At 40.0% G+C, this 13,903-nt stretch overlaps 1 protein-coding gene across 3 annotated transcripts in view; it reads right to left on the bottom strand.

The window, feature by feature from the left end:
• Positions 1-13,903, bottom strand: part of CCDC83 (coiled-coil domain containing 83) — a 67,338-nt gene that overhangs the window by 13,502 nt on the left and 39,933 nt on the right. For all 3 annotated transcript variants that reach the window (XM_017850915.1, XM_017850914.1, XM_017850916.1), the window contains exons 6-7: positions 13,790-13,881; positions 10,151-10,219 (exon numbers count right to left, since the gene is read on the bottom strand). In XM_017850915.1, coding sequence (XP_017706404.1) covers positions 10,151-10,219; positions 13,790-13,881 — 161 coding nt within the window. The remainder of the gene's footprint in view (positions 1-10,150; positions 10,220-13,789; positions 13,882-13,903) is intronic.

Raw genomic sequence — 13,903 nt, 5'->3', positions numbered from 1 at the left:
GAGGGGGGAATCCCAGTTTTATCTGTTTTTAAGAAGTGTATTTTGTTGGGAGGCTGAGGCAGGAGAATCACTTGAACCCGGTAAGTGGAGGTCTCAGTGAGCTGAGATCATGCCACTGCACTCCAGCCTGGGTAACAGAGTGAGACTCTGTCTCATAAAAAAAAAAGAAAAAAGTGTATTTTGATAACTTTTGTCCAAAGAGGGCTTGATAGTGGGAAGAGTATATAGAAGAATGTTACTAGATAGAACCTCCAAACTCACCTCTCCACCACCCAAAGCAGCATGAGCTACACAGGTGCTGGGTTAGGAGGTGCTCATGGTGACAGAACAGAGCAACAGGAGAATTAGAAGCAAGAGCATATAATAGAAAGAGGTATGCTGGTGAGAATAGTGGTGATATAAACTGGAGGAAGTAATAAAAGTCTTGAGGGAATATGATGAAAGAAAAAAAGCACAGGGGTTTAGATTCAGTATCTCTTGTCAAGAGCTGCCAAGAGTGTAACTGAGATGGGTACTTAGAAGGAGATGATAACATTTTCTGCTTTGTCACTGAAATTTAACTGTATTTTGGTATCTTAAAACATTCAGTATGTTACCACATGCATATCTCTATCACATGATCATTTATTAAATGCATGAATTCTTAGCAAATAACAGAGAAACCAAAAATAAAAATAAAAAATTAGCTGGGTATAGTGGTGTGCACCTGGACTACTTGGGAGACTGAGGCAGGAGGATTGCTTGAGCCCACAAATTCAATGTTATAGTGAGCTTGATTGCACCATGACACTTCAGCCTGGGTGACAGAGAAAGACCCTATCTCCAGAAAAAAAAAAAAAAACCTAAAAACATGAGATAGGGCTTGCTCTGTCACCCAGGCTGGAGTGAAGTGGTATCATCCCAGCTTACTTCACCTTCAACCTCCTGGGGCTCAGGTGATCCTCCCACCTCAGCCTCCTGAGTAGCAAAACTGCAGGTGTGCCACCACACCTGGCTAATTTTTTTTTTTTTTTTTTTGGTATTTTTTGTAGAGATGGAGACAGGGTTTCATCATGTTGCCTAGGTTGGTCTCAAACTCCCGGGCTGCTTGGCTTTGGCCTCCCAAAGTGCTGGGATTACAGACCGTGAGCCACCCGGTCAATTATTTATTTTATTTATTTATTTATTTATTTATTTATTTATTTATGCTGTGTCACCCAGACTGGAATGCAGTGGCACGATCTTGGCTCACCACAGCCTCTGCCTCCTGGGTTCAGGCGATTTCCTGCCTCAGCCTCCATGGATGCCTTCCACGGGCACCAGCCATCACGCCCAGCTATTTTTTTTTTTTTTTTTTTTTTTTTTAGTAGAGACGGGGTTTCATCATCACACCTGGGATTATAGGCATGAGCCACCACGCCCGGCCATAAATTCTTATTATGGGCAAGGTTCAGAGCTAGATATAGAAGGATGCAAGGGTGAATAAGCCTTGGCTCCTTCCCTCAAGAGAGCTTATAATCCAGTGATAAAAACCACCAATAATTATAAAGCAATACCAGTCCCATGGAAAAGGCTTAAATATTGCTGGTGGCTTGAAGTCAGAAAGAAAGGCATATATTATTAATCTGCCTCAAACAATTTAGTAAAACCATTTAAGTCCATAATACTAAATTACAAAGCTAGGGTTTGGTGTTTTAGGATCTCATATGTTGAGAGATAATTATGTTGATTACAAGCTTGAATGCCTTAAGGAAAATTTATGATTTTTCAGATGTCAAAGGATGAGAAAAAATATTATAGTTAGGCACTGTAAACAGAAGGAATTAATACAATATTTGGGAGATGTTTGACCTAAGGGCCGGCATGCTTGGGAGGTAGCACACACAGTTCTTGGTCTCTTTCCAAAGCTGGAAATGGGGGCCCTTTTGAGATGCTGCATCCACTCTTTCAGGCTAAGGCTCTCCTCTGACATCACGTATCCCTTTAGAATAGTAATGTGCTCCTCAATAGCTATCCCCCTCAGTCTTTTGAAATGTTAGGGAATAAAACTAGTTCTTTTCATAACCCTACAAACACCTTTGGATTTCTGGGGTCAGAAAGTAAAAAGGAGGAAGAAGCGGAAGACCATATTTCCCTCCCTGCCTCAGCCGCCCCCCAGCAAAATGCCCAAGAAATGTACATAGAAACTGGGAGAGATAATTTAGTTAAAACATTAAGTTGGGGACCTAGGATCCTGATTAAAATATATGTTCTTGAAATTTTCTCCTGAAAGATACAAGTTAGCCTTATGTCTCCTCATACTTGAAATCTGGATGGTAACTTCCTTGATTCCCTTTGTCTAGTTTCTCCAGCTTTCCATTTGTTAATCTCAATCATTTGGAAATTCCAGTTTCCTTCATTTTCTAATAAGCATGCTAAATAAAACCAGATAATTAAAATCATGTAGTGTTACTTATTACAACTAATACATGAAAAAAAGAAAATAATTATAAATTAAAACAACAAGAAAGACAATCATGTAACAAAACAGCTCTGTATCCTTCCCAGTGATCTAAATATTTCTTTATTGCTGAGATATAAATGTAGAAATATTTTCATTAGTTCCATTATTAAATATCCTTTGTTACTCATTCTAAACTTTCCCCAAAGAAATTAATTAACATATATTGTTCTGTTTCCAGGCAATTTTCAGTTCTTGTGATGGTACCAGAAATAGTTTTAATTACTTTTGCAAGTAAATTTAATAATGTTAAAAATGAATATTTATTAAAACAAAGACAAATTAAATCTATTAAATTTCCATAAAATGATTTGTTATTTTATTTTATTTTATTTTTTGAGACAGGATCTCATTCTGTCACCCAGGCTGGAGTATAGTGGCCTGAACATGGCTCAGTACAGCCTCAACCTTCCAGGCTCAAGTGATCCTCCCATCTCAGCCTCATGAGTAGCTGCGACCACAGATGTGTGCCACCATGCCTGGCTACTTAAAAAAAATTTTTTTTTTGTAGAGATGTGGTCTCACTATATTGCCTAGGTTTGTCTCAAACTCCTAGGCTCAAGCAATCCTCCTGCCTTGGGCTCCTGAAGTGCTGGTATTACAGGTGTGAGCCGCCATGCCCCAGTGATAAAATAAATTTGTTCTTTATTATAAAGTTATTTTTGTTCCTGGTGCCATTAAACTTAGACTTTTTTTCCTGTCATTTATTTCCATTGAACTGTGAGAAGCAGAAACATAATTTCTGGCTTTAGTAGGAAGAGTCAAGTCATGAAAACAGCCCTTATTAGTCAAATGCAAATTTTTTTGTAGCCATTTTACCTAAACCTAAGATTTATAACTTCTCATGAGATTAAGTGAATTGAGGCCGGGAGAGGTGGTTCACACCTGTAATCCCACCATTTTGGGAGGCCGAGACTGGTGGATCACCTGAGGTCGGGACTTTGAGACCAGCCTGACCAACAAGGTCGGGACTTTGAGACCAGCCTGACCAACACTGTGAAACCTCGCCTCTACTAAAAAATAGAAAAATTAGCCAGGTGTGGTGGTGGGTGCCTGTAATCCCAACTAATTGGGAGGCTGAGGCTGAGGCAGGAGAATCGCTTGAGCCTGGGAGGCGGAGGTTGCAGTGAGCCGAGGTTGTGCCATTGCACTCAAGCCTGGGCAACAGAGTGAGGCTCCGTCTCAAAAAAAAAAAAAAAAAAGTATTGTTAAATTATTTGATTAGGATCATACTTTGTATTTAATAAATGTATAGGCCGGGCGTGGTGGCTCACGCCTGTAATCCCAGCACTTTGGGAGGCCGAGGCGGGTGCATCACGAGGTCAGGAGATCGAGATCATCCTGGCTAACAAGGTGAAACCCCGTCTCTATTAAAAATACAAAAAAAATTAGCCTGGCGTGGTGGCGGGTGCCTGTAGTCCCAGCTACTCGGGAGGCTGAGGCAGGAGAATGGTGTGAACCTGGGAGGTGGAGCTTGCAGTGAGCCGAGATTGTGCCACTGCACTCCAGTCTGGGAGACACAGGGAGACTCCGTCTCAAAAAATAAATAAATAAATAAATAAATAAATAAATGTATAAGAAGTAAATTTATCTCTAATACTCTTTTTCTTTTTTTGAGACGGAGTCTAGCTCTGGTTGCACAGGCTGGAGGGCAGCCGCGCAATCTCGGCTCACTGCAAGCTCCGCCTCCCAGGTTCACGCCATTCTCCTGCCTCAGCCTCCCGAGTAGCTGGGACTACAGGTGCCCGCCACCGCGCCCGGCTAATTTTTTGTATTTTAGTAGAGACGGGGATTCACCGTGTTAGCCAGGATGGTCTGGATCTCCTGACCTCGTGATCCGCCCGCCTCGACCTCCCAAAGTGCTGGGATTACAGGTATGAGCCACTGTGCCCGGCCCTCCCTAATATTCTTTAACTGTTGAGCTCACCTTGAGGTTTTAAAATTATTACCTTTAAAAACTTTTTTTTTTTTTTTTTTGAGACTGAGTCTCGCTCTTGTTGCCCAGGCTGGGGTAAAGTGGCACAATCTCTGCTCAGTGCAACCTCCACCTCCTGGGTTCAAGCGATTCTCCTGCCTCAGCCTCCCATGTACCTGGGATTACAGGTGCACTCCACCACGCCCGGCAAATTTCTTTCTTTTTTTTTTTGAGACGAAGTTTCATTCTTGTTGCCAGGCTGGAATGCAATGGCACGATCTCGGCTCACTGCATTGAAGCACAGGTTGGGTGGCTACTTTGTATCTAAAGAGAATTTCAAGTAGTAGGGTAGATTGGGCTAGATAAGCTTAAGGTACCGCTGTCCTCATAAACCGGAAACAGGCTACTAAGAAATAGAATTCAATGACTCTGTTTGACTGCTAGAGTTCAAACTTCTCTGCATGGCACACAATGTGGGCCAGACGTACTTCTCCATTTATTATGATAGATGTGCCATACAATGTAAGATGTCAGTAATAGAGGAAACTGGCTGTGGCATATATGAGAACTCTCTTAGTATCCTTGCAATAATTCTGTAAATTTAAAACTGATTTTAAAAGTTTATTTTTTAAAAACGCAGTCAAGAGCAAAACCCCTTTCATGCTTCCTGGAATCTCTGAACTTACTGGAGAGTCATTCATTGAACGGTTTTATGCAGAAGATTGACAAGACCAGGTTTATGTTTCATTTATTTATTTATTTATTTATTTAATCATTTATTTTATTTAATTTTTAAATGTTTTTAAAATTTAATTTAATGTTTTGAGACAGAGTCTCACTGTGTTGCCCAGGCTGGAGTGCAATGACACAATCTTGGCTCACTACAACCTCCGCCTCCTGGGCTCAAGCAATCCTCCTGCCTCATCCTCCCAAGTAACTGGGACTACAGGCAGGTTTATGTTTTAGAAAGATAACTCTGAGGCAGTGTGAAGGAGAAAGGGGAAGATTCCAGTCTAGGCAGGAAACAAAACCAGGTAAGACACAATTGAAAGATCTGGGTGAGAGATAATGAGGCCTGAAATAGGACGATAGCAGAGAAGGAGAGGTAGTCAAAGTAGAACTGATGGGACTTGGAGGCCTTCTGAATGTGGTGAGTGAAAAGAACATTTCTAAAATAGTTGGCTCTTTGGCCAGGGGTGGTGGCTCACACCTGTAATACCAGCACTTTTGGAGGCCGAGGCTGGTGGATCACTTGAGGTCAGGATTTCGAGACCAGCCTGACCAACATGGTAAAACCCTGTCTGTACTAAAAACACAAAAAAAAAAAAAATTAGACGGAGCATGGTGGCATGTGCCTGTAATCTCAGCTTCTCGGGAGGCTGAGGCACAAGAATCACTTGAACCTGGGAGGCAGAGGTTGCAGTGGGTCGAGATCATGCCACTGCATTCCAGCCTGGGCGACAGAGTGAGACTCTGTCTCAAAAGTAAATAAATAAATAAATAAAATAAAAATAAAATATTTAGTGCTTGAACAACACATGCAGATTTTTTGTTTGTTTGTTTTAGATGGGGTCTCGCTCTGCCACCCAGGGTGGAGTGCGGTGGTGCAATCTCAACTCACTGCAACCTCTGCTGCCTGGGTTCAAGTGATTCTCCTGCCTCAGCCTCCTATATAGCTGGGATTATAGGTGCCCACCACTAAGTATGACTAATTTTTGTATTTTTAGTGGAGATGGGGTTTCACCATGTTGGCCAGGATCCACCTGCCTCAGCCTCCCAAAGTGTTGGGATTACAGGCATGAGCCATTGTACCTGGCCAACATGCCAATTTTTTTCAACCAAACACAGATAAAAAATGCAGTATTCCTGGGATGCAAAACCTGCCTATACAGAGGTATATACTATAAACACGCTATAACCCATGCTATATACTATAACCCATGTTATAAACATGGGCTCTGCTGGGCTGACTGCCAGATTTGAGTGTGCTTGGATTTTGGTATAAGTGGCGGGGTGGGGGTGGGGGTCCTGGAACAAATCTCCTGAGTATATACAGGCGGTGACTTAACTCACAAGTTTCTGGCTTGGGTGACTGGATAATGGTGGAATCCTTAAGTGGGACAGATAGAGTAGGAGAGGAGGTAGTTCTGGGAAAAAGGGAAGATGCAGTCAGTTTAGGAGTTTGAGATGTCTGCGGTGCATTTAGGTGGAGTTGCACAGCTGGCTGTTGAATATGTGGGTTTAGAGCCTGGGATTGAGATCAGTTTCAACTTGGGCGGCATGCTTTTTAGGCCTGCAACATAATTATTGTCCTTAGACACTTCTTCCCTAGTATACTGGGAAGTATACTGTTTCCTGTTTTTCTCTTCATCAGTTTACTTTCTTGTTTTGCTGACATACATGGTTAAGTAAATTCTTGAGAAAGCATGAGAAGTGTTGTGAGCCCTTGCATTTCTGAAAATAGCTTTATTTGTCCTTAATCTAGTTTAGCTGAGTATAGAACTCCAAGTTAAAAATAATTTTTCATCTGAACTTTGCTATTGAAAAAATTGAATGTCAGTTTGGGTCTTATTCCTTTGTAGTTAACTTCACCCTCACCTCCACCTGCTTCTGCCAGAAACTTTTAGGATTTTCTTTTTGTTCTTGGTGTTCTGAAAATTCATGTCCTTTTCAGAACCCTGATATTTTCTTCTATTATTTCATTGATGATTTCCTTCCCTCTGTTTGCCCTTTTTTCTTTCTTTGAGACAGTCTGTCACCCAAGCAGGAGTGCAATGGTGTGATCATAGCTCACTGCAGCCTTGACCTCCTGGACTCAAGTGATTCTCCCACTTCAGCCCCGCTGAGTAGCTGGGACCACAGGCATGCATCACCATGCCTGGCTAATTTTTTTTAATTTTTTGTAGAGCCAGGATCTTGCTATGTTGCCTAGTCTGGTCTTGAATGCCTGGGCTCAAGCAGTCCTCCCACCTCAGCTTCCCAAAGTGTTGGGATTACAGGAGTGAGCCACTGCTCTGGTTCTTATTCTTTCTTTCTGAAATTACTATGTATTAGTTGGATATTGTACATCTTACATTAGTACTCTATGTCTCTTATTTTTCTTCTTCCCTTTTTTTTTTTTTTTATTGTGGTCTTCCCTGTTTTGAGAGTTGTTCTCTGTTCCCTATTTTATTTTATTTTTGAGACAGAGTCTCAATCTGTTGCCCAGGCTGTAGTGCAGTGGCTTAATCACAGGTGACTGCAGCCTCGACCTGCTGAGCTCAAGCAGTCCTCCCACCTCAGCCTCCGGGGTATTTGGGACTACAGGTGCTCACCACCATGCCTGGTTAACTTTTCTAGTTTTTGTATAGATGGGGTTTCACTATGTTGCCCAGGCTGGTCTCAAACTCCTGCGCTAACGCGATCCTCCTGCACTGACTTCCCAAAGTGCTGGAATTACATGTGTGGGCCACCATGCCTGGTCTATTTCTTGTTTTATATTTTATTTTTGTTCTTAAAACATCTTGTTCTATAAATAAAATACCTTCTCAGATTTAAAAAGTATATATATATATATTGAGATGGGAGTTTCACCATGTTGCCTAGGCTGGTCTCAAACTCCCGCACTCAAGTGATCTGCCTACACTGGTCTCCCAAAGTGCTGGGATTATAGGTGTGAGCTACTGCACCTGGCCAGATTTTTTTGTTTTGTTTTGTTTTTCCACGCTGTCGCCCAGGCTGGAGTGCATTGACGGGATGTTGGCTCACTGCAACCTCTTCCTCCCGGGCTCAAGCGATTCTCATACTTTAGCCTCCCAAGTAGCCTCCCAAGGTGGCATGCGCCACCTTGCCCTGGTAACTTTTGTAATTTTAGTAGAGATGGGGTTTCACTATGTTGGCCAGGCTGGTCTTGAACTCCTGGCCTCAAGTGATCTGCCCTCCTTGGCCTCCCAAAGTGCTGGGATTAGAAGTGTGAGCCACTATGTCTGGCCAGATTTTTTTGATTATACTAATAAAAGACCTTTACAGTTCCCTAAATTTTTTCTATTTCTTCCACAGGCTGTTTTTGTTGTTATTGTTTACTTTTTATTTTGTTGTTAATTCACTTGGTCTTTCTCTTCTGTTGTGCTAAATGTACTCAAATGCCTGGTGGTCCTTGGATGTCTATTTATATTAAAGAAAAGTCTGGGGAATGGCATGGATTTTCCCCACCACTGTGTGAACAGGTCTGTTTTCATACCAAATTTTTCCTCTGAATGGGAATGTGGACTGGAGACTGTATGTGGTATGGCAGGTGGTGTGAACTGGCAAATCCCAAAGGATGAGAAGGCAGGAGTGGGATATTAGGTTGTGGCTTCCTAAATGCCAACATAGAAAGGATTTTCTGTGGGGCACAGAAACATCTAATGTCTACACTAGAAACCTTTGCCTTTATCTGATAATTTGTTTAGTGTTCTCAGAGGACAGTCATCAGGTTCTTAGTTCAAAAGTAAACACTTTAGTGGTATGTGAGGGAAATTGTAGAGGGTGATGGTGGATGCTTACTGATACAGATATTCCCTATTCAGACCATCAAGTAACCCTCTTGTTTTCTGCTCCAGTTCCCATTCCCACCATCTATAGCTCACACAGACTCTGAGCAGAGACTCTCCCAGGTTTCCAAAAACATTGAGTTTTGCACATCCTCTGTAGTTCTCTTGTAACATCTGGCCCAAGTAATAGCTTCCCGTTTCATCCAACAACATACTCTCACATCTGCTTTTTGTCTTTCAGAAGATTTCTGAAATCTCACCTGCTAGTTAACTCCTCTTGTTCTCTTTGTGGATGAGTTCTTTTTGTATTTTATAATTTTATAATTTTATTTCAGTGGGCCCTCAGGAGAGGTAGGATGCAGCCTACCATCTTGAACTACAATAAACAGTTCACAAAGGTTTTAACCTAGCTGCTTCCTTCACCTATGATCTAAGCTGTTTATTTGATTAATGCCTTTAATGAGTATATCTATATTCATTGACATTCATTCATTCAATAACTAATGAGCACAGATTATTTATCAGGTGCCATGGACATATAGTTGAAAAGCTATAGCCTGCTCTGTGTATTAATGAGACAGATGCATAAATAGACAATTTCAACATATTTTAGCAAGAGCTACAATAAAGCAAGGAAACACTGGGGAAGGAGCACCCAAAATTTCCTGGAGGGATTACAAAATGATTCACAAGGAAATTGATAATCAAAGTCCAAGCCTGAGGATGAGTTGGAGTTTTCTAGACAGATGAGGGTAAGGAGATATGGAAGGAAGAGCAGACGACCGGCATGTACAATCTAGGGAAAACAGTACAGTACTTCATAACAAAGAATTATCTGGTTCAAATATCAGTGGTACAGACCAAAGGAGACCATGTCATCCAAAAGAGGCAATTTAACCCAGCAGAGAATCAGCTTAGAATGGTCCTTTAGACTTGCCCCATCACCCAGGAGGAAGTAGGCTCATGAGGAAGACCAAATCAAGTTTTAGGACATAAAGAAACTTTGCACATTTGAGTTTACTGTGTGAATTATAAACCCCAACTTTTTTTTGGTTATTATTGAGGTTATTTATGTTATTTGTTGAGTAACAGCTTGTAGTGAGATGAGGACTCCACTTGAATTTTATTTTGTCTCAGTCAGTCAAGGTACCATGCTTTTCTCATGACTTCAGTTCATAATTAAAAGTCATTTCTAGTTAAAAAAAAGTGAGAACGAAGAAATTGTTTTTGATAAATTCCACTTACCTCTTTTTTGAGCCAGTCATTCTCCCAGATCTCTAGATAGCTGCCCTTGTCAATGAGCTTTACAGCATTCTAAAAGAAAGTTTCCGGGTTAAGGAAGAGTTGCCACATGCTGATTCACAATTTTAGCAACAGTGATGTGCAGTTAACCTGCATTTAGATTGTGTCTGCAATTACTTTAGGAACATACTTAAGAACTTTTGGTTTGGTTGTTCATTCTTTACTATCCTATTATATTGCTTTTTCTGATTTACACTGTCCATTATAGGTGATTTGGAGAACTGGACAATGTGTAACTGACCATTCAATTGACCTGCATTGTGACCAAATCTGACTGCTATGGTGAAATCATGTTTCACAATTCAGATGGCTAAACTGCAGTGATCAAACATTCTTTAAGTTTATAGTCACAGACATAATCCAACATATAGCAAAAACATGAACAGATTACTATCTTTTTAATTTGAAAAGATTTTGCATGTCAGTAATAACAACATACATATTTGTAAATCTAACAGCAAGTAGTTTCAGGATAGGCTGTAGCTGGATAGTCTCCTGAAGAAAGGCATTTTAGACAAAGAAGACAAAATAGTCTTACTTTGTCAGTAGGTTCATGAAATATAAATTTATTTTCAATTACATGGATATTGAAAAGAATTTTATAGTGAATAACCAAATATATTTCTCTGTAAGATGCTTTTATATGGATACCATAGTACAAGTTCAATATTTAGTAACTGAAGGGCACAACCAAAAGAAGAAAAATTAAGAAAAATAATCTAGATCATAAACATGGACAGAAATGATTGAAAAGTGTGTTAACGGTAAATTTATGTTAAAGTCTTTTTTTTTTTTTGAGATGGAGTCTTGCTCTGTCACCCAGGCTGGAGTATGGTGGTGTGATCTTGGCTCACTGCAACCTCTGCTCCTGGGTTCAAGAGATTCTTCTATCTCAGCCTCCTGAGTAGCTGGGATTACAGGTGCCTGCCACCATGCCTGGCCAAGTTTTGTATTTTTAGTAGAGATGAGGTTTTACCATGTTGGCCAGGCTGGTCTTGATCTCCTAGCCTCAAGTGATCCACCCGCCTTGGCCTCACAAAATGCTGGGATTACAGGTGTGAGCCACCATGCCCAGCCCTATTAAAGTCTTTAAGAGTTGAAAGATTTGCCATAAAAGTTTTTCTTTAGGTCGTGCTTATTAAATTACAAGTGGACCTATATTTCTTAGGAGCCAGGAATTTTTATACTCCAGCTACAACTAATAATTCTAGTTTCCTCCAACATAGAATTTCATTTGGACAAAAGCAAGAAGCTGCTCCTAACTGAAGTTAATTGGCTAATGGCTGAATTCACTAACAGTGGATCGGCGATTTCAACCTTAGTTACACATTTGAATCTCCTAGAAGCACTGAAAAATCCAGAAGTCCACACAACATCCCAGGGCAATATATCAGCCTTCTCCATGGGTGAGATACAGGCATCACCTGAGTTAAAAAAAATTTCTCAGGTGACTCTAATGTGCATCTGAGGTTGCACAGCATTGTGATTATAGGATGTTGAACTGTATGATAAAATAGCCAGCTAAAATGAGGAAAATTCATTCAAGCATGTGAGTGTTTGACATTATGTGGAGAAAAGAAAATGTATAGTTTAGTGATTAGGAGCAGTGATCTGAAGGAGCCCTCCTGAAATGAATCTGGATTCTCCCACTTGCTCTGGGCAAGTCATAAAACTTCTCTGTGCTCCAGTCTCCTCATTAGCAAGTCTCTATAGCTTACTGGATTGCTGAGGGAGTTAAATGTGAAATGCTTGAAAGAATATTTAGAACAGTCCTCATGATATATGCTTGAAGCTATATGCTTATTTGGCCTATATATCTACTTTGAATCATCTTAACTATGGTCAGATTACTTAATGGTTGATTTCACCATGTGAGTGAGTCAGATTCACTTATAAAGTGACTGAATTGCATGAGCAAACAGATTGCTGATCAGTTTTCCAAAACCTTCTGTATTTGTGTAAATTAGTAAAAATAATGCAATAAGAGAGTAAGACTAAAAGAACAACTAAACCAACAGGGATGCAACAAATAACAGCAACTGAAATTCAGTAAGGAACCTTTTTGAAAAAAGACCAGATGTTTATGATTCTGAGAAAAGAATGTCCCAGATGAACAGACAATCTCAGTGGGGGACCTCACTGAGGTGAGGATAGTTTGAAAAGAGGTCAAGACTGTTAAAAAAAAAAAAAAAAAATTCAGGTATTTTACGTAAAAACAAAGGAATTAGAGAACATATAAGATTGAAAATTATGCCTCAAAATATATTATGTCCCAAATTTTAAAGTGCCAGCAATGTAGAGTACACTCTTCTAGGTTTAGATATATAAGAAAGTACTTTTTAGACAAATTATATTTCATTTTATAATTCTTTCAAAACTTTTATTTCAATATTTTGTTACAACCATTATTATAGGTTGAGCATGCAAAATCTGAGAATCTGAAATCTAAAATGCTCCAATGAACATTTCCTTTGAGCATCATGTTGGCACTCAAAAAATTTCAGATTGTGGAGAATTTCACTTTTTCAGTTTTGTTTGTTTGAGACAAGGTCTCACTTTGTTTCCCATGCTGGAGTGCAGTAGTGCAGATACGGCTCACTGCAGCCTTGACCTCCTGGGCTCAAGCAATCCTCCCTCCTCAGTGTCCCAAGTAGCTGGCACTACTGAGCTGGGACTAGCTGAGACAGGGTTTTGCCCTGTTGCCCAAGCTTGGTTCAAACTCCTGAGTTCAAGCAATCCACCCGCCTTGGCCTCCCAAAGTGCTGGGATTGCAGGAGGGTGCCACTGCACCCAGCCCGGACTTCTTTGGATTTTGGATCTGGGGATTTGAGATGCTCAACTGGTATAATACAAATATTCCAGAATCTGAAAAAATTCAAAATCTGAAACATGTGTCAGATAAGGGATATTCAACCTATATTTCTTATACTTAAAAAAATAACTGATTAATAATTCACTGATTAGCCAAGAGTGGTGGCGCACACCTGTAGTCCCAGCTACTCAGGAGGCTGATGCGAGAGGATTGCTTGAGCCCAAGAGGTGAAGACTGCAGTGAGCTGTGATTGTGTCACTGCACTCCAGCCTGGGCAACAGAGCAAGATCCTGCCTCAAAAAAAAAAAAAAAAAAAGATAAAAAAAAGAAAAAATTCACTGAGCTCTTGTTTCTTGTGAGAGATTATAGTACTTAAATCATCTCATTTAATCCTCACACTATTTCTTTAAGGTAAATACTGGTATTATTCTTCATCTTATAGGTTAGAAAACAGAAGCCCAGAAAAGCTAAGTAACAAATTCATTATACAACCAGTAAGTGTAGAACTGTGATTTGAACTCAAACTATCTACCTTCAGAATCCACATTCCTAGGTTTGGATATAAAAGAAAGTATTTTTTAGAAAAATTATATTTCATTTTATAAATCATTCAAAACTTTTATTTTAATATTGTGTTACGGCCATTACTACAGGTTGAGCATCCCAAATCTGAGAATCTATCCAAAGTTCTTAACCACTATAATATACCCAAAGAAAAAATAGTGGGAAAATGTTTGTTTTGTTCTGTTTTTAAGAAAATTGAATTATACCTGTGTGGCCCATTCCTTCTTTTGGTCCAGCTGCAACAAAGTTTCTTTGGTTATTTTCTTTCTAGCATCTTCCAGAGTGATTTTATAGTGTTCTTAAAAAAAAAAAAAAAAAAA

This window comes from Rhinopithecus bieti, unplaced genomic scaffold (assembly GCF_001698545.2).
Source record: "Rhinopithecus bieti isolate Rb0 unplaced genomic scaffold, ASM169854v2 scaffold_30846, whole genome shotgun sequence".
NCBI lineage: Eukaryota > Metazoa > Chordata > Mammalia > Primates > Cercopithecidae > Rhinopithecus > Rhinopithecus bieti.
The sequence above is the reverse complement of the archived record's forward strand: the minus strand, read 5'-3'. Positions and strand labels throughout refer to the sequence as shown.